The 22,331-nt window shown below is 35.3% G+C and overlaps 1 protein-coding gene across 3 annotated transcripts in view; it reads left to right on the forward strand.

The window, feature by feature from the left end:
• LOC145303479 (sodium-driven chloride bicarbonate exchanger-like) overlaps nucleotides 1–22,331 on the forward strand; it is a 492,397-nt gene that overhangs the window by 293,373 nt on the left and 176,693 nt on the right. For all 3 annotated transcript variants that reach the window (XM_080144835.1, XM_080144836.1, XM_080144838.1), the window contains one exon: nucleotides 1,292–1,368. In XM_080144835.1, the coding sequence (XP_080000961.1) occupies nucleotides 1,292–1,368 (77 nt within the window). The remainder of the gene's footprint in view (nucleotides 1–1,291; nucleotides 1,369–22,331) is intronic.

The following is a 22,331-nucleotide window of genomic DNA, read 5'->3' on the forward strand; positions in this document are numbered from 1 at the left end:
TAGATTACTGTACAGGTACTTTATTTCTCCTCATATTATTGTGAAAGAGAGTTGAGAGAATGGAAATGGCTGAACCAGTTTACAATCTGAAAATTAATTTATTTCATATATATTTTAAGAGTGGAGTATATGGTGTAACTTCCGGTAATGGCTGAAGCAGTTTATTTCATATATATTTTGAGGGGACTATAAGACTTCCGGTAATGGCTGAAGCACTTTATTTCATATATATTTTAAGGAGACTATAAGAAGTCAGTCCCGGAAATGGGTGAAGCAATTTATGGTCTAAACACCACTTTATTTCATCTAACAAATTTAGACATTCAATTTTCATAATGTATTAAGGATATTTATCTTATAAAAATATATATTTGCAAGTTTTGTCATATCATATGCCAACATCCTACACTTTTATTTTTGTCTAACCAAATCCTATAAATAAATCTCTGGTCCCCCCCTCGCCAATCTTTCACGAAAAACGCCCGTCTAGCTGAATCCACTGTCAAAAATTTCCCCCACTCTATATCTGTGCCTAAATCAAAACGTGGATTCCATGAACAAAGCTTCTTTCTTAGAACTGCACGCCTGTGGAACTCTGTTCCGTCTGCCTGCTTCCCTCTGGACTACAACTTGGATGTCTTCAACTCCAATGTTAACAAATTCCTTATGAACCGCCCCCTTAAGTAAACACTTCAGCAAATCTCCTCACTAACGTAATGTACTTGCAATAACCCTTATCCATGAGTGGCTTCCGGGCCTTGATAAGTGGTGATCTCTGTGTAAAAAAAAAAAAAATAGAACTCCTTACTGATTCATTTCATTTTCTTACCACTATGTAAAAATTGCAAAAGTTGACATGTAACATGTTTCTATCAAATCTTATTACTTACATGCCAAATTATCAGATTATCAAGAGAAGATTCTGACATACTTATTACTAACTGCTTTACAAGTCAATTTGAATAAAGGACATTCTATTTTTTGCTTATGTGATAATGTTTTTAACTACCGTGGAATTTCCATGGGTTCTGCTAGTATATGCTAGTTTCGTTAGCCTTTTCCATTAACGTTCACATTTCCAAGGATTAAAATGTAAATAGAACGTGAAGAAACAATTTACTAAAAAGAATGATTAACTAACGATATTTGTGCAATAAATGAAATACAGTTGTTACCATTTACCGACAGTTTCTGAAAGGATATCTTAAATTCCATTTTTGCTTTGATTGCTCATGCAGTCGTTTTCAAAGTTTCCAGGTATTCTTTATTTTTTTTCTAAATATTTTTTCAGATTCAAAATGCAACATAAAATGAACGACGTTGTGTACTCCTGTAATGACATACGATTTGCTCATGTAAACAGCCAAGGTAAGTAATAAATAAATATAAATTTATGTTACTAATTACAGATGAAAGTATTCTTTACTCCTTAGACAAATTATCTTGGATATAAATACATTTGTTACTGCAGGAAATAAAAATATAATTTGATATCATTGTTTTGTGTTAAGTAAACATAGCACTCAGAATATGTATATTTATAAATATTTGAAACCAGTGATTAGGGTTACAAAAAGAGTATTTAAAAATGAGAGATATGCCCTCCGACATGTTATAATACGTTAGCAACCAATGGAGAAACCAATGATTGGATTAAATATAAATGGTGGAGAAGCAGGAGAAATAAATATTTCTGAAGAACACGAACTAATATCCCCCGTAAGTAAGCATTTTCATTTAACCTTTAATAAAAATTTCTATTAATAAAGGGACGACATTCTACTGGAGGCCAAACATTTACTCATTGCATCATGCATTCCAACCGAGAGATTTTTTTAGGATTCTAACCGCCCGTTTACGTGTAATTGTTTGTATCTCTCTTGCACTTGGTTTACCAGGTATATTAGCTAGGTAATTTTTTTTAGATTAATTTCCTTGGGTCCAGTTGATCCTATAATTATTGAAAATATGGAGATCCTCTTAAAACTCCATCTTTTTTCATGTCGTGCATAAGACCTTGGTATTTCGTTATCTTTTTCCTCTAATCTCTGTTTAACCCAGTATCATTGTGGACACTAACTTCTACAACTGCTTCTTTCCCCATATCACTCTGCCAGATTTAACAGCTCCGTTTTCTAGATGCGTAGTTGCAGAAATTGCATAGTCATAGTGGATGGCGTATAACTTATTACCAACTGATCTTTCTGGTATTATATGTTCCCGGGACATGCTGCTGCTTTCGATATTTTTACACATCGTTCAGCGGAGATATTTACACTCTCCATTGTGTCGAATCGAATAGTAGCCGTCCCCCAGCAGAACCTTACAACTTGCAGAACCTGCGCTTGTTGCCATTGCTGAGACCACTCATCTTCTTCAAAGCATTAGTCATCACGCCTTGATCTTGTGCAACCATTAATATACTTTCCTGGTCAGAGTACAGCGATCCTCTTTTATGCGTGTGGAAGTGTACGAGCACGTGTTTGTATGTATGAGTGTGATAGCACATGTTTGTTATGCATTTTACAAAACAATGCAATCCCTGTAACCTCGACTTGATGTAGGTAATTGTTGGTTTAATTCAAATGGTACAGAAAACTGTTCCAAATTGTATTGTTGCACTTGGGGACTGCCGCCCGATTACGCAGTTCGTCACACCGTAACAGAATAAACAAAATAAATAACAATAGAATCCTTGTTTAACTTTTGGACGGGCTTATAAAATTGAAAAATTTTAAAATACATTAACAGCACCAATATTACACTAACAACCGCCTACATACACGCATGTACGATAACTGATAATTTTATAAATATACTAGCTTGGTAGTTTGTTTTACATAGGAGTCACCACTTATCAAGGCCTGGAGACCACTCGAGGATAAGGGTTAATGAATATACAGTAGTCAATGGAATAATATCATAGTAATCGTTAGTAGTGGAAATTTGGTAACTTGGATTACTTAAGGGGGCGAATCATCAAGAATTTGTTTACGTTGGACTTGAAGACGATCATATTATAGTCAGTTGGTAAGCAAGGAAATGGAAGAAACTTCCACAAGCGTGCAGTTCTAAGAAAGAAGCTTTGTTCATGGAATCTACGTTTACGTTTAGGTACAGATAAAGAGTGGGGGAAATTATTGACAGTGGTTTCAGCTAGACGAGTGTTGCAATATAATAGTGAAACTGATAAGGCCCATGGTTTTGAAAGCCGGCTTATAATATTTTTTATAAGTTTCCGGTTACCTTTTGCTTATGTTTGAAAGATTAAAGCCTAAAGATACTTTCGAAAAGTAAAAAAAAAGTGTGTGAAATAAAAGTTAGAAGAATAAATATAATTACGAATGTTAAGTACCCTGCTGCTTTGTGTTACAAATGCAGTATGAAAACATGGTGTTGAAATTTTTCTGAAAAGATAAATATCGTTTTTTTGCTTTTTTTTTGTTTTTTTTAAATTATTTCAAAGATAATTATAAATTTTAAGTCTTAAGATAGTGAATTAATAAAATAAATATACCTAATTTGTGCTAAGAAGGCTAAAATCATCAAAAAATACTGAGAGTTGCAGCGAGAAAGTTCTTGGTTCATGTCAAAAGTAAATGATAATGTTAAAAATAAAAAAAAGTATGGAAGCTCATAATTACACTAATTCTACTTTCATTATATAAATTTGTATTAGTTTTTACAAATTGAAAAATTATTAAAACACTTAGAAATAAGTTAAAAGGCAAAATAATCTTATCTGCGCACGTAAAACAGTAATTTAGATTGTGTTTAGTTATATTTATTTGTTGTATATTATTTATTGTTCATTTCCTTTTTATTTTTGCTGTTTTTTTACAAGGGGGGCATCACTTATCAAGGCCCGAAGGCCACTCGAGGATAAGAATTAATGGGTGTACCTTAGTCATCAGGGCAACAGTATAACAATCGTTAGTTGTTGGCATTTGGTATGATTTAATTATTTAAGGGGACAGCTCAGCGAGAACTTGTTTATATTGGACTTGAAGACGACCATGTTGTAGTCAGCCGAAAAGCAGGTTAATGGAACAGTGTTCCCAGGCGGGCAGTTCTTGGAAAGAAGCTGTTCATATAACTCATGTTTAGATTTAGGCACAGACAGAAAGTGGGGGAAATTGTTGAGAGTGGTTGTAGGCAGACGAATGTTTTTTGTGAAAGTCTGGTATTGGGGGGGAGGGTCATAGATTAGAGCTCGGACGAGCAATCTGCATGAAAATAATGATAAAGCATATACAGGCTAGAAACGTCTCCAATGTAGGAAAGGTTGCATGGAAGAGAAAAGGCATCACCCACCAAGTTTCGAAGCCGGTTTTGAACTGTGTCAAGGATAGGAGCTCAAAGCAACTCCTGTCCAGATGTGGCAACAGTACTCTATTCTATGACGTCATTGTCTCTTATGCAGCTAGAGGATTGCATCAGAAGTGAAATATCTACATCCAACCATTTTTCAACGGATTTGATGGATGTGTTCCATTTCATATCAGGGATGAAAGTCAGACCAAGAAACTTATCAACGCATGTTGCTTCCCTAAGACGAGAGCCACTCATTTCAATTGGGGCCAAATAGGGGTCAGAACATTGATGTTAGAAAGAGAGAAACTTGGTTTTTGATGCATTAGAATTAACCAAACCCCTCTTTCCCCATTGCATCACGTACTCCAAAACAGAAGAGAATCAGCAAGCTCTTGGTCATTACCGACTTTGAAGTGTTGCTGCATGTCTACGAATGATCTAAGAATGTGATTTGGGAGATCATTAATGAAGATCGGGAAGAAAGTTTAGCCCAGGATAGAACCCCGAGGGACGCCAGCGTTGATACTATGAGCTTCTGATTTCTGCCCATCAATAACTACTTATAAAAAGAGAAATAATAAAGTAATTTCCAGTAATTCCGTAGCTGGATATCTTGTGAAGCTCTATCAAAAGATTTTGATGTCAAGAGCAATTTCTCTAGAAACGAAATCCTTATCGAGAGATTGACTAATCCTATGCTATCAATTAATACATCAGCAGAAAGGAAGCCATATTGCATGTCACTAAGTAGGTTATTTTTGCTAAGGTGGTTAACCACTTCTCTATTTAACACAGATTCCAGCAGCTTACTCATGACGCATAAGAAACTGGTCGGTCTGTACTGAGAGAGAGGTGACTGATCTCCTGAATTTTTAAATACGGGATAGGCTAATGAGGTTTTGGCAAGGTGTTGGGAAGCATTTATCTTAAACACAGCATTTAAACAGCTTTTTTTTTTTTTTTTTTTTTTTTTTACACAGTGATCACCACTTATCAAGGCCCGGAAGCCACTCAGGGATAAGGGTTATTGTAAGTACATCACGTTAGTGAGGAGATTTTATGAAGTGTTTAATTAGGGGGGCGGCTCATTAGGAATTTGTTAACATTAGACTTGAAGGCATCCAAGTTGTAGTCCGGAGGGAAGCAGGCAGACGGAACAGAGTTCCACAGGCGTGCAGTTCTAAGAAAGAAGCTTTGCTCATGAAATCCGCGTTTTGATTTAGGCACAGATATAGAGTGGGGGAAATTTTTCACAGTGGATTCAGCTAGACGGGTGTTTTTCGTGAAAGATTGGCGAGGGGGCACCAGGGATTGGAGTTCAGACGAGCACCTGCCATGAAAATAACGATAAAACAAGGATAGGCTCGCAACGTCTCTTCTGTGGGAGAGGGGTTGCAGGGTAGAGAAAAGGGCATCCCCCACTAAACCACGAAGTCTATTTTGTACTCTGTCAAGGCATGATAGGCTGTTTTTGGCAGCTCCTGCCCAGATATGGCAACAGTATTCCATCCTTGGCCGTACTTGGCTTTTATATAGATAGAGAATTGCATCAGTAGTGAGATATCTTCTGGAGCGGTAGAAGGATCCCACCATCTTTCCTGCGACATTGGCAACAGACTTGATGTATGTGTTCCATTTCAGATCAGGAGTAAAGGTCAAACCCAGAAGCTTGTCAAAACACGGGGCCTCACCCAGACGAGAGCCATCCATCACAATTGATGCCAGCTGGGGATCAGAGCGTTGATGATGTAAGGATAGGAGTTTGGTTTTGGATGCATTAAAGGTAACTAGCCACATCTTCCCCCACTGAACCACGCGCTCGAGATCAGAGGAGAGAGAATCCGAGAGAACTTCGTCATTTACAGCCTTTGATGTGTTGCCGTAGATGGTCGTGTCATCAGCATAGATGTCAACGAATGATTTAAGTATGTGTTTAGGGAGGTCATTGATGTAGATCAGGAAGAGAGTTGGGCCCAGGATTGACCCCTGAGGGACTCCAGCATTTATATTGCAGGCCTCCGATTTTTGTCCATCTACCACTACTCTTATGAGCCTATCAGAGAGAAATGATTTAATAATTGAGAAAACATTTCCAGTTATACCGTAGCTGGAAATCTTGTGAAGTAGACCCTTATGCCATACTTTGTCAAAGGCCTTTGATATGTCGAGAGCAATTGCCCTAGAAAGGAAGCCTTTGTCAAGAGATTCACTAATCCTGTGGGATATAACCGTCAGCACATCTGCGGTAGATCTTGCAGAGCGGAAACCATATTGTGTGTCACTAAGAAGGTTATTCCTGCTGAGGTGGTTTACTATTTCTCTATTTAATATTGATTCCAGTAACTTACTCATAACACAGAGAAGACTTATTGGTCTGTATTGAGAGGGAGATGACTTATCACCTGAATTCTTAAATACAGGGCAAACTGAGGAGGTCTTCCAGGGTGTCGGAAAGCACTTCTCCTTAAGGCAGCGCTTAAATAGTTTCGTAAGTATGGGAGCAAGTTCTGGTTGAAGCTTTTTTAACACTATAATTGGGATGCCATCAGGGCCAGTTGCTTTACTGGAATCTAGGTTCTTGATTAGCTTGGCGACCTCATGCACGGATATTTGTATGTTACCTAGCTTGTTCTGTGTTATAGGAGGAAATATGGGGAGTTGATGGCCTTCGTCGCATAGGGTAGAACTAGCTGCAAAGTTCTTTGCAAATAGTTTGGCCTTGTCTGATGCTGACGAGATAACCTCTGGTCCATTGATAATGGTTGGGATAGAACGCACACTTCTGTTCAAGATCCTATTTGTTATTTGCCAAAACTGGTGGGAACCAAGCCGCTGATCAGCTACCTTGGATTTAACAGACTGGGCATATAGCTCTCTTGCATTTTTTATTACTCTTTTACAGTGGTTGCTGGCAGTCCTGAAAGCAGCTTTAGTCTCAGTGCATCTATTACGTTGGTAGTTATGGAAAAAGTGATTTCTGTGCGCGATAGCAGCAGCACATTCTGGGGAGAACCATGGCTGGCTGTTAGGTTTTTGTTGGAATTTTTTAGATGGTATGAATTGGTCTATGCCTACAATTAACCATTCGGTCAGATCTGATACTATAGAGGACACTTCCTTTTTAAACATGGAGTGCAGAGGTAAATCAGATATGAATGTACGGAAGCTATCCCAGTCAGCCATAGAGTATCGGTATACAGTACGGTGGAGGGGTACGTCTGATGGCTTCTTACATTTTGTTTTTATCTTAACTGATACGACGGAGTGGTCGGAGGATCCTAAAGGAGAATGAACGGTACATGAACATAGCTCAGGGGAAGTTGAAAGAAAAAGGTCTAAGAGGCTTGCATATTGATTGGGTGTATCGGGCACACGGGTGGGTTCGCGAACAATCTGAGTGAGGTCATAAGCAATGGCAAAATCATGACAAAACCTCCCCTCATCATCTGTCTTATTTGAATGGGTTAGCCATTCCACGTTATGGACGTTGAAGTCACCACAGATGTGGATGTTAGCCGAGGGATGTGAAGACAGTATGTGGTCTATTTTCTCAGATATGCTCTTAAAGATAGTAACTCCGCTGTTGTGGGGCCTATAGAGGGCAAATATAAATACAGTGGTGTTAGCAAGTGCAACCCTGAAGCACATATAGGGTAAATTAGGATCTTCTCTAGAGATATCCCTGCCACATGGGAAGCCATCCTTAATGTAGGCACATATTCCATGCCCATGGCGATCTTGGGAGTCAGATTTAGCTGTTAAATTGGAGTATCCATTAATTATGAACTCATCTAGGGAAGTGGTCGGCCCTATTCCAGTTTCACATAGAAATAATATGTCCGGTTTCGTCTCCTGTAATTGGGTTTCAACCTCTGGAAGGTTGGAACGTAGACCCCTGATATTGGAGAAGGAGACCTGGTAGTAGGGCTCTACGCTGGAAGATGGGGTTCTAGGTTTAATCGAGTTTTTATTCTGGAGATATTTCATGTTGAGGTTTTGGGATTTGTGGAATAGGTCGGCATACTTGGTTAGAGCAGTACAGAGAGGGAAAGTAAGAGAGAAAAAGACAGGAAAAATTTTTTTTTTTATTTGTAGCACACGAAAAGGTAAAGCCGTAACAATTACCCACTAGTATGGCATCGAGAGGCCCCACCAGAGACTACTGCATGGTCCAGATCCACTCACCAAATGGCAATACAGCAGTCCCAGTACTTTGCGCCTGCTGATAGGACAGCCTCCTTAGTGGTTAATCCAAGGTTCGGGTCCCTGACTATCAGGCGGATAACGTCAGCCCAGACAAAACGTTTACCTCCAGCACCCTTACTAGTGACATGGCAACAAGGACAGACAAAGACAGAAAAATATCCGACATCTCAGACTACTGGTCACCAAGTAGTACCGACCTTCAAGCAGCTTTTTCTTCACCCTTTGTCAGAAACATCACTCATTGAATGAGGACTGAATGACAAAATAGGAGAAGCGAGAGTTACTGGAGCTGCCGATAACACATCCACTGTATTATCTACTCTCCATGCTTTGTAAGTATGAGAGCTAGTTCTGGTTGAAGCTTTTTGGGCACTATAATTGGAATGCTGTCAGGGTCAGTTGTTTTACTGAAATCAAGATTATGCATAAGCTTGGTAACGTCACGCACAGATAGCTGTATGTCACATAGCGTGTTTTCAGTCACAGGAGGGAATACGGTGGGTACGCTACGCAAGGGGTAAAATTTGCTGCAAAGTTTTTAGCAAAGAGTTTGCCTCAGGTTCAGTGATAATGGTTGGGATAAAGGACACACCTCTATTCAGGACCCTGTTTGTTACCCGCCAAAACTAGTGTGAACCGAGCCGCTCCTCAGCAACTTTGGACTTGACGGACTGAGCATACAACTCTCTCACGTTCTTTAATACTTTTTTTACAGTTGTTGCTGGCATACGTAAAAGCAAAGAACGATTATTTATTATTAATTAAATTGAATGAGTGTACTGGCAATTTACACATTGAAAAGAAAAGTTAAAACCATTATTTATTAATGATTAAATAGAATTGAAATTTGAAAGAGAATGACTAATTATTACAAATAAAAAAAATTACAAACTTACGTTTTATTCAATTTTTACGAATGTCTGAACGTAAATTTTAGAATTGATTGAACCGGCCCCAAATTTAACTGAAAATGGCGGCGTGTTTAGAGATGGAATGAAGTGAGAAGACACACAACTGTCTGTGCATCCGTAGATAATGAAATGAAATCTTATATGCAAATGAGATAACTTCTTGCATGTTGATTCCTTTTGAATAAATAGTATATATAAAAATCATGCATGAATAACGTTATATCAAGTGCCCGTTTTCAGTATTGACATCTATTTGTGAAGCAGTGTACCTTTTGTATATATTAACCAAATTATGAACAGACAAACAAACAAACGAACAAACAAACAGGAATACGGTTATATATAAAAAAAAAGATAGCCGAAAATTATTTATACGTAGATCGGGGTTTCAAACGCGTTCTCACGATGATTTTTTTCGCAAAAATCAAGACAACAAAAATATAAAATGAGAACATTTTATTGTGTATTTTCTTATGCGTTACAATTGTTTCATAACCATTTGGACACATTTAAATATTATACCCTTTAAAAATATTCTAAAATAGCTACTCGTCAGACGGCAAAATACACCAGTTATACATATATTAATACACTCATAATCTTTATTTTAAGAGATCAAACAGTTGGACCTACCTCTCGCACCACTCTTATATTTACTTTTATTTTTTTTATTTTTTCGATAGCCTTTGAATTTAGTAATCGCTCCATTTTCGTATTTCTACTTTTTAAATTATATTTCAACCAATTACCCATTATAATATTAATTTAATCTTCTGTATATTTTTTATTTTATTAATTGTTTTTCTTCCAATCTATTTATTTAATTGATTTATTTTCCAAATAATAATCTACACTTTCAAATTCTAGCTTAAATTTAGATATTCCATCAATTCCTCCTCAATCTAGCATAGTTTTATGTTAACTTTGTTTAGATATTACGATCTACTAATTAATTTTGCATAACGTTATTTCTTAACATGTGTATACACACACATACACACACACACACACACATATATATATATATATATATATATATATATATATATATATATATATATATATATATATATAACAACAGGAGTATGAAATGAAGTCACAAAACTATATATTGGTGGGTATAGATTGGTTCATTTATTGAATAAGGGAATACAAGCAAAATTTGTGGGATAGAAAGGACTCTTTTTATGCCAACACATTTCGAAGCCTAATGCTTCTCATCGGATGAGTAGAGAAAGTGCTAGGTAGCATGGTGGGGATGCGGTGTCTAGCGTAGGGTTCATTAGGAGCGAAAAAGACTAAGTGGAATTATAGAATGTTGGGGAGAGCTTTATTGAATTCTAAATAATCACCCAATATATATATATATATATATATATATATATATATTCGATGATTATGTACCTAGGCACTTCAAAATGTCACTACTACTTTCAAAATTTACATGGTTTATTTTTGGGTTAGCTTTTATATACAGTACTTCCAGTATTTTTGATTTTTTAACATCTGACTTCATATGGATGATTTTTTTATTTTCAACTCGGACCTTTCTAAACTGGAAATGTGGGGCAGCCATGTTGTTATAGATGTTTGGAAATTGAGCTTGTCTAAGAAAGGCGTAGGGTCAATCGTCAGGACAATGTATTAGTCGTCTGTCCAATGTAGCTATCGGTGTTAGAGATGCATTCTCAATATTTCCCGGACAACAAAATCGGTCGATGAAACCAATGTAATCTATGAATTCAAATATCCCTTGGGAGAATGTCACGTTTATATTTACACTACTAGTTTAGCCCGGCTTTGCTCGGGCCCTATGTACAGTTCCTAACTTGCTCTACATGTGAATACACTTTATGTAAGATTTCAAATGTTTAGACCCATATTTGTCTGAGTAATTTCGTAGATACCGCAAAGGTCAATTTTTATTTAACTTTGACCCCAATTTTGATCCCTCAACATTTATTATTTTAGTCTCAAATCAAAATACAAAATGTTTACTCATGTCCAAGTTACCTACATCTAAAATTTCAACTCTTTAGACCTAAAATTGGTGGAGGAATTTGGTAGAATCTGCAAACGTTAGTTTTTCAACTTTGACCTTTTGGCAGCAAATTTTCGCCCCCAAACTCATTAAAATGGTTGCCCCATATCTGAATACACATTATGTATAAATTTCAAATGTTTAGATCCAAAATTAGCTGAGTAGTTTGCTAGACACCGCAAAAGTAAAATCTTTTGAACTTTGATCCCTTGGCAGCGCAAATTTGCGACCCAAACCGATTAACAAGCTTGGTTTATGTCTGAATAGCCTTTATGTAAAATTTCAAATGTTTAGACCAGGAATTGGCTGAGTAATTTGGTAGCGACCGCAGATGTCAAATATTTTCAAACTTCGACTTCAATCTTGACCCCTAAACATTTTATTTTGGAGCTCAAATCAAATTAAAAAGTTTGACCCATGTCCAATGAGACTACATTTAAAATTTCAAGTGTTTAAACTCAAAATTGACGGAGTAGTTTGGTAGAGTTTTCAAAGGTCAAATCGACCTTTTGACCCCTTGACAGGCAAATTTCTGGCCGAAAACGGATCACAAAAATTTCCCAAAATCTCAGTACACTGTATATGAAATTTCGAGTCTCTAGACTGAAAATTTACAGAGTTATTGTTTAGAGAAATGTACACAGACAAACACACACACACAGATAGACACTTTCACTTATATATATATATATATATATATATATATATATATATATATATATATATATATATACTAGCATTTCAGACTGGGTGTTTCGAGGTGTATGTTGAGCAAAATGTTGAGCAAAAAAAAAAATAGCGGTCAATTTTTTAACTTTGACCCCAATTATGACCCCGTAACATTTATTGTTTTGGGCTCAAATCAAGTTATTAATCCATGTCCAATGAACCTATATCTAAAATTTCAAGTGTTTAGACCCAAAATTATCGGAGGAATTTGGTAGAATTGTCAAAGGTCAAATCGTTGAACTTTGACCGCTTAACAGCCAAATTTTTGGCCGAAAATGGATGACAAAGATTTTCCCAAATCTCAATACCCTGTATATCAAATTTCGAGTCTGTAGACTGAAAATTGACAGTTATTGCGTAGGGAAATGTACACAAACAAACACACAGACCCCCCCACACACACAGACACGTTCACTTTTATATATATACTAGCATTTCAGCCCGACGTTGCCCGGGTGTTTGGATGTGTGTATTGAGCAAAAAAAAAAAGAAAAAAAGTGGTACTAGGAAGGCAGGCTCGAACCCGTACTGTGAAGGAGGAAAAGAACGGGGGGAAACCCCTGGCGTCTTTGCTGTTACGACCACCGCCAAACCGGAAGTGACTTATGTTTTAATTAAGGCTAGACAATCGAAAGGAGAGGATGACGTTCAAAAATATCGGCGAAAAAGCGCTTCCCCCCGTAAAAAACTGCCCAGTTGAAGGTGAAGATATTAATGTTTTTAGCCAATTTTTCGGTATTGTCGTCTGAAAGGTCGAATTTAAAAACGATACTGTCGAAAGTTTAAGGCAGACGTGTAAACATACATACATGCATTTATATATTGGTGACTGAGAATTTTCGAGCCAAACCGATTAAAAAGCTTGCCCTATCTCTGAATACACTTTATGTAAAATTTCAAATGTTTAGACCAGAAATTTTCTGAGTAATTTGGTAGAAACTTTGACCCCTATTATGAACCCTTAACATTTATTGTTTTTTGCTCAAATTACTTTATTAAGTTAGATCCATGTCCAAGGTTCATTGGACATGGACCTAACTTAATAACTAAATTTAAGCCCAAAACAATACATTTTAAGGGGTCATAATAGGAGTCAAAGTTTAAAAAAATTGACCACTTTTTTTTTTTTTTGCTCAACATACATCTCCAAATACCCGGGCAACGCCGTGCACTCATGCTAGTAGTTAACTAAAGATGATCATCCCATAAGAAAACCAAAAGAACTAGTAGGGAATTAATTAAAAGGAATGTTTAAAAGAATATGCAAATTAGCTAGATCTTTTGCTAATGAATGCAATTCCACAACCCATATATAACAAAGTTGTATGTTCTTTTTAAATAAATAGAAAAGAGGGGTTTTATATGAATATCAATTCACACAAAAGAAAAACGAATTTATAGGAGTATATATATATATATATATATATATATATATATATATATATATATGGAAAAGAAAAAGTGTGGCCTTTTTATAAAGTTACCAAAGTTTCGCCCCATTTTCTGATGAAGCCCCCCGAAAATGGGGAGCAAACGTTGAGAATTTTCTAAAAAGGTCACAGGTTTAATTTCTTCTTTTTCCATTATGTTATGGTAACATATCTGCTTTTTTCCACATCGACCCTCTTTGTGTAAACAAATCAAACGGAGGTTTTTGGACGATTTCAAAACATCGTTAATTCATTACCCACAGAGCATCAGCCGTATAGCGCAATGGTGAGAAGCCTTGACTGTCATTTGGGAGGTCGGGTTTCGATCCTAGCTTGAGGCAGTTACCTGTCTAGCCGCACTGATGAGCTGTGAAACAGTACTGTATGTGGATGACTATATATATATATATATATATATATATATATATATATATATATATATACACACAAGATTCATATAAACATGAAACCCGTTTTCCTGTGTTTTATCTATTTTTATTTATTAATGTTGTTAGTTTTAATCGTATTGTTTTTTGTCAGTAGAGATTCTATTATTATTATTATTATTATTATTATTATTTATCGGTAAAACATAATAAAGGTATATTAACTTAGTTAATTTAGTTCAAAGTACGATTCGCCAAAAAATCTCACCACTATCCTTTCGTCAGTGAAGCGATTATCGCTAGTGGCCAATATAATTCAGGGAAGATAACTTGAATATGATTCAAAAGGTCCTACTTTAAATATATCGAGGCAATAGCAAACACGAGAATGCATGAGATCAAAAATTAAAGGAAAAAGACATTCCGGGGCAACAGCGTGTAGAAACAGCTTGTATACATAAATTTAAAACTAAATTTGAATAACATGAATTTGCAACGTCCGAGGAATTCCGACACCCGCGACGTGTGTAATTAATTAACATACTGAGGGTAAATTAATCTGAATTGATGGTTTAGTTAAAGTATATTGACTGTAGATGGCGCATAATTAATTGGAATTAATGTTCCTATTATGTCTGGTACACGAATAAAAATGGAATAAAAAGTGTCATTTCAGCTATAATAATCACTGCTGATATATGTTGACCGGCGGAAAGATGACACAAAGTCAGAACAGATTCGATATAAGAACTCTCTAATTGAATCCTATTCCGGTCTCAAAAAATTGAAAAAAGATTCGTAATAGTACGATTTGTATACTAAGATTTTATGAATACATGCATACATATATATATATATATATATATATATATATATATATATATATATATATATATATATATATATATACACACATATATATATATATATACACACATATATATATACATATATATATACACATATATACACACACATATATACATATATATACATATATATACATACATATATATATATACATACATATACTTACATATATATACATATACTAGCTGTACCCTGCCACGCGTTGCTGTGGCTCAAATTGGCGCAATGGAAAAGTTCCAAAATGAGAAAAAGCATGTTTCTTATAGGTTTAAATTTCCATTTTGCATGGGTACAGTTTTTGTTGTTCCATTTTCTTAGCTGATATAGAGATTTTCCGGTTTGGTGACTCTTGAATATGTGACATAAATTGTCCATGTGAAAAAACAGTCAGTGTGTAACTGTAAGGCCCACAATTGTAAAGATTGTTCCCTGTGCTTTGTTGATGGCTATTGCAAATGACAATAAAATTGGAAAGTGCAATTTCCTAAAGTGTAATGATGTATCCGGTGGAATCATAGGAATGCATGGAATGAAGATATATTCATCTGTGAAAGGTCCTGTTAAGATTGTTGTTTCTATGATATTGTTTGTTAATTTTTGTTTACTGCAAACTATGTGCCATTGCAAAGCTTGGATTGGTTTATATTTCACAACATGATAATTAGTACACCAAATTTCAGTTGCAATACATGCGGTGGCATCCCTGGCAAATATAACTGTTGAATAATTAACCACTTTATCTGCTTTCACAACAGTGTCGATGGATTTGTATTTGACTACCTCACTTGGAATTTTACATTGAATAATAGCGTTAAGTTCATGGGCATCTTTGTATTGACCTGCAAGAATAGCTCATTCACTCAGTCAAATGGAATTCTTATAATTTGAATATCTGCAAAAACCTTTTAAACTAACTATTCTTTTGATGAAATAAAATTACAGAAATTACAGAAGTTAAAAGTCAAAGAATTTTGCCCTTAACTCTGATCAGCTGCCACTTTTTCGTACCCAATTTCCCACAAGTGATGCAAAAGTTTTTCTGCGGATCGAACAGTCTGCAACTATACATGCATATTTTGAGTTAAGTTTAATGCCTTCACATGGAACAAAAAAGTAGAGTATTTGAGGCAAGCATTTATTTCATCTGTTGGTGTTGATTGAAGAATAACAGGTAACATTTGTCTGAAATCTCCTGCAAGCAATATTACTGCATTCCTAAATGGTCTGACATTGCGTTGCAAATCTTGCAAGGATCGACCAAGAGCCTCAAGTGATTTTTTGCGTACCATTGTGCATTCATCCTAAACAATAAGTTTGCATTTCTGCAATATTTTTCCCCATATTGGATGTTTTGGAGATGTCGAACATGAGATTTTTGAAAAATTGAATGTTTTAAAGTAGAATAAATAATTCTTCTACTTGGCAGCAAGGTTGCAGGTATTCCTCATGCAGCAAGGGCTAAGGCTATGTCATTTTGTTACCAAATGGCTGCCAAAATCAATTTAATTAGAAAGGTTTTACCAATTACTTCTGGTGCTGTTCAAGGTAGCAGTAATTTCCAAATAACTTCTATTCTCACAGTCAGTAAATTAGGTGACTAAAATAGGATTTATCCATGTTTTGACAATGCCTTATTCACTGTAATTAATTTAGGAGACTAAAATAGGATGAGGGATTAGAGATGGACAGATAGAGAGGAAGATATATAGATAGAAAAGAGAAAGTGAGAGGAAAATAGAGAAAGAGAAGGAGATAGAGAGATAATGGGATTGATAGATAAACAGAGAGAGGGGGGAGAGTTAGAAACAGAGAAGGATGAGACAGAGGAAAGGAGAGAGATAGAAGGAGTTAGAGAGAGAAAGGGGCTCAAAGAGAGATGGAGAGGGTGATATAGAGAGAAAGATAGATTGAGAGAGGGAAAGGGAGAGATGGATAAAGAGAGATATTAAGAGAGGAAGAGAGAGGGGGAGAGACACAGAAGGTGAACTACACTTCACCGTTTTTTTCCTCGTTCAGTAGAGAAGAAATCTTTCGAGACTGAGGCAATTTTAATGTTTTGTTATTATCCAGAGTACCCGTTTTTTTTGGGGGGGGGGCTAGATTTTCCTCGCATTAGAAACCGACCGGGTTATCTGTACTTTCACTTAACAAATTAATAAAAGAAAAACATATTGTAAAATTTGAATTTAACAGGAAAATACTATTTTAAAAATAGCACGATAACATAAGTGCATAAGTGCCACTTTAGGTACTCCTTGGGCGTTGAGTTCCATGGCGACCAGCATAATTATTTAATGGTCGCTCCCTGAGCCCCCCCCCCAGTCAAGGCTAATGCATGCGCACGTAACATGTTTTTATTTACTGACGTTGGCTTAGTAACTAAACGATTTATTGATAATTTCGTAACCCTTAAACGCATGCCGGAAGATTTAAATTGGTTCATTATTGTTGTACCTATTTACTATGCCTCCCCACGGGACAGAGTTAGATACCAGGGTCGTTTTTTTAACATGGAGAAAAGGTACAAAAATAAAAATTGTCTCAGTCGTGAAGGATTTCTCCTCCAACGAAAGAGAACAAGAAATAGAAGTGCAGCATCTGAAGAACAGATGGTATTTATTTGCTCCCCCACCGAGCAAATTAGGCACAAGGCCGATTTTTAATGTGAGGAGTGAAGGGAGGGGGAAGGGAAAAAGGGGACCAGCTCCCGAGAGGTGGGAAATGGGAGCTGGTTAAAGGTCAGGCATGTGGGGTTGCCCCCACATCTGGTCTTTGCTAGTCATAGCTAGTCATAGCTAGTCATAGCTTGCAGTATCTGCCGGAACAGATGGTATTTATTTGCTCCCCCACTGAGCAAATTAGGCACAAGGCCGTTTTTAATGTGAGGTTAAAACCAGCTCCCCTAAAAGTAGGCAAAAAGGGGGCACTCTGGTTTTTATTTAAATGCTGCCCACATCAGCATTATGTGGCACAAGGCCGGAAAGTGGGAACCCCGCAGGCTCCCCTAAAGGAGGGGCACTCCTGCAATTTTAAAAATTGCCTGAGTAACCCCGTCGGCATTCCCCGGTCGGGGCGCCTCAGGCAGCAAGCAATAAACTTGCCCCACCGGAAAGCCCGGTGGCAAGGCCTGGGAGGGTGGACCTCCTAGGTATTACCCAGGCGATTGTCCCAGTATAGAGGGTTTCCCCTCCATTGACTGGTACAAATTATCTTAAGTGCAGTATCTGTCGGAACAGATACTACACTTTGATCTTGTCCTGAATGCCAAGAAACAGAGAAAAAGTTTCATTCAACACAAAACCAAAAACACATATTAATGATAAATGATTTATTATTCTATTCATTGAAATTTACTAATTTTTAAATAAAAAAGTAAAAAAAAAAAGTTAATAAAAAAATAGTTGCTTATGTGCGCATAAAAAACTTGTTTCTTTTTTTAGATTATGTCCACCTTATAATCACTCCCTCCCCCCAACCTCCCCATCTTAAGAACAGCTTCCGGAATAAACACCACTTTTGGAGGGGGGGGTTATTTGCCAAATTTAACTGATATTTGTTGTCAGCATACTCACCCGAAAATACTATTAAAAAAAAGGCGGTTATCCTTTCCGGAAATGGTTCCGACGTCCGCCTCGTTCTGAGTTCGGGGAGAGGCCGTTTAACTTAAGGGGTGTCGAGGCAGAAAATTACCCTAACCCTAAAATATGCGATATGTCACAGACAGATGCTTTTACAAATATTGTGAAACAAATCAGAGAATTTTACAGGGTTAACTAACCACGTGGAACTATTCTAATCATGTGGACTGTTTTTTTTGTTTTTAAATTCTAATTATTTGAACTGTTTATTTTGTAAAATTCCAATTATTTGAACTGTTGAATTATCAAAAATTTGAACTGTTTATTTTGTAAAATTCTAATTATTTGAACTGTTTAAAATAAAAAAAAAAAAAAAAATTCTAATTATTGGAACGGGTTTTTTTTCTCCTTAAGTTAACAACTGGGCACTTTATTGAAGGGGTAATTTTCTGCCTCGACAATGCCTACGTCAGACGGCCTCTCCCCGAGCTCAGAACGTGGCAGACGTTGGGACCATCTCCGTAAAGGTTATCCAAAAAAGGAGGGGTTCAGTGCCAGTGGCAGAGAAGTAGATTTATTTATCAATAAAAGTTGCGGAGAATTAAATTTATTTATCAATAAAAGTCGTCATTTTAAAAAGAAAATTGTGGAGGTGGACCTAAATGTAAATATTTACCCAAAAAATTATCCCGAAGTTTATTACAAAAACGTTTTGTTTTCGCACTATTCAACAATTTGTTCATCCGCGCATGTAAATTAAAAAAATATTTGTAAAAGTGAGAAGTTATCAGTAAATGATTTAGTTTTTTTTTTAATTTATTTATTTATTTTTTTTTTTACATTAGGTCCACCTCCACAAATGTTAAGAACGGCTTTCAGAATAAACACCCTCAACCTCTCCATGTTAACAACGGATTTCGGAATAAACACCATTGGGGGGATATTTAAAAAAAAAGTCGATAAAAGTCGTCATTTAAAAAGAAATTTAAAATCAAATGTTTGTAAAAGTGAGAAATTATTAATAAATGTTTAGTAACATTTTTCGGTGCTAATGCAGAGATTGATCCGCGCTATTTTTTAAATCGTGTTTTTTTTTATTCAATTGCAAGGTTAAAGTACAGAATAGGTACAAATAAATAAATTTCAAGCAATTTTTGCAATAAATAATAGATAGCAACTTCGTTAATTTTACGACTCGCCCCAGCATATTATAAACACCCTAACTTCCCCATGTTAAAACGGTTTTCGGAATGAACAACCTCCCCATATTAAGAACGGCTTTCGAGGTTTATGGAAGGGCGTTTTTTTTAACATGGGGGAGGGGTAGGGTTTTATAATACGTTGAGGCACGTCGTAAAAATGAAATAGTTTAGAAAAAGTTAAAACAAACTTTTTTATGTAAACAATGCCGTGAAAAGAAACGAAACAATTAAAACGTAATGGTTCATGAGTGAAAAGTCTTAACATAAATAAAATTTTAAAAATTGGTAAGTACATAAATGAATTTAAATTTTTAAAATATGGGATTTTTTTTTGTGCTAATGCAGAGAGTGATCCGCGCTATTTTTCAAGAAATCGTTTTCCACGTTTAATTAAAGTTTATGATATGTTTTTATTCAATTGTAGGATTAAAGTACAGAATAGGTACAAAACACCCTCCCTTCCCCATGTTAAGAATGGCTTTTTAAATAATAACATTATTATTTCAGCACGGATCACTCTCTGCATGAGTAAGTTTTTTTGTTTTTTTTTACTTATCGAGTTAACAGAAAATTAAATCTTTCGTCAATTCGTGGCTGTGAAATGAATCGAACCGGAAGTTCAGTTTTATCAACAGAACAGATTCGCAGTAACGGTTTAAAAAATATATTTATTTTATTTAATATTTTAATTTTAATAATTCGCGAGGGAAATTTATTTTAATAACATAAAAACATACCTCGACTCTAAAAATGGGTTGACTGAAAATTTCAAATAAATTGGTAACGTAGAAATATGGTTTTATTCGTTTAGAACGAACCAACTTTACATTTTTATATATATAGATATACATATGTATACATATATATATATATATATATATATACATATGTATACATGTATATATACATATGTATACATATATATATACATATGTATACATATATATATATACATATGTATACATATATATACATATGTATACATATATATACATATATATACATATATATACATACATATATATATACATACATATATATATACATATATATACATACATATATATACATACATATATATACATATATATATACATACATATATATACATACATATATATATACATACATATATACATACATATATATACATATATATACATACATATATATATATAGATATATATACATATATATACGTACATATACATACATATATATACATACCAGGGGCGGAGATGGGACTAGTGCCACTCGTGCCCGGCACGACCAATAATTCGGTTAATGTTATTCAAAATTGATTAAAAAAATCATCCATTAATTTCAAGCAAACATACTTAATCTGATCTCAATTAAATTACATATCTATTCAAGTTTCGATAACTAAGTAGCAAAAAATTCATAAATATATCTGGGAATAATACAAGAATGCTGTTTTGAACGGGTTGTCTTTGTCCGGCCACCGCCAGATTCATTGAAAACTCCATAACAGCGGCTATGACGTTGAACGTCCGTAATTCGTGCTAAGCCAAACCTTTACTCGTAATAATCATAATGTTAGAGAAATCCAGATTTTTCTGTAATCACCCGCAAAGTGAAGTCCACTTCTAGTGCCTAAAATATTTAGCACGATCGAGCCTGCTGATGTCTGTTTTAGGAAGAGGATGAGGGACTGAGAGAGAGAGAGGGGGGAGAGAGAGATCTGTAGACACATACATACGATTACTACTACTGTTGCAATATGTAGTAGCACGAATAGTTCTGTGTAAACATAACCACGCGTGTATATCAAATTGTAAATAAATATCAGTGATTAATAAAGAACAGGTTTTGAATAAGAGTGAATTTGTTTTTTTGAGAAATTTTTTTTTCGTGAATTTTGAATCATAGAAATCTACGAAAAATACGGGTTTTAAGTCATTTATACGGGTTTTAAGTCATTTATAACCACGAAAAATACGGGTTTTAAGTCATTTATAACCACGCGTGTATATCAGATTGTAAATAAATATCAGTGATTAATAAAGAACATGTTTTGAATAAGAGTGAATTTGTTTTTTTGAGGAATTTTTTTTTTTTCGTGAATTTTGAATCATAGAAATCTACGAAAAATACGGGTTTTAAGTCATTTTATATTAATACTAAGAAACCCGTCAATCCAATAAACCTTCGTAGAATTCCGTAGTGATACGTAAATACTTTGTAATTTTTTTTTCATAAAAACCCTGTATGTAACTTTTCTTGCTGCATCCATCATTTCACAGCTATTTAAACCCAACTTTATTCATCAATATTACCTTTTATTCTATGGGAAAACTTAATCGGATAACTTCAACTGGTCAAGATATCATATGTTTCAAGATTCATCAGATGGAATTTACTTTTTGGAAGTTCCCTGTATTTTGCGTATAACGTCACTTGGGCTAATTTTGCTGTGTTTCACGGGTAAGCAGATTATTCTCTAAAACATTAAAAAAAAAAGTTTTACTGCATTTACTGTTAATGATCTGAATTTAAAATTAGATATAATGGAAATGGATATTGTGTTAGACCTGAAAAATAGACCGTTTGGCCAGAGAAATGTAGCCGAGAAGCGAGAAATTATCAAAGTTGGGCGCCCAACTCCTTTATTGGTGAATAAGGTTAGAACTCGTTCCTTCCAAT

The sequence above is a fragment of the Euprymna scolopes genome, chromosome 19 (genome assembly GCF_053919585.1).
Source record: "Euprymna scolopes isolate OS-2025 chromosome 19, ASM5391958v1, whole genome shotgun sequence".
Lineage (NCBI taxonomy): Eukaryota > Metazoa > Mollusca > Cephalopoda > Sepiida > Sepiolidae > Euprymna > Euprymna scolopes.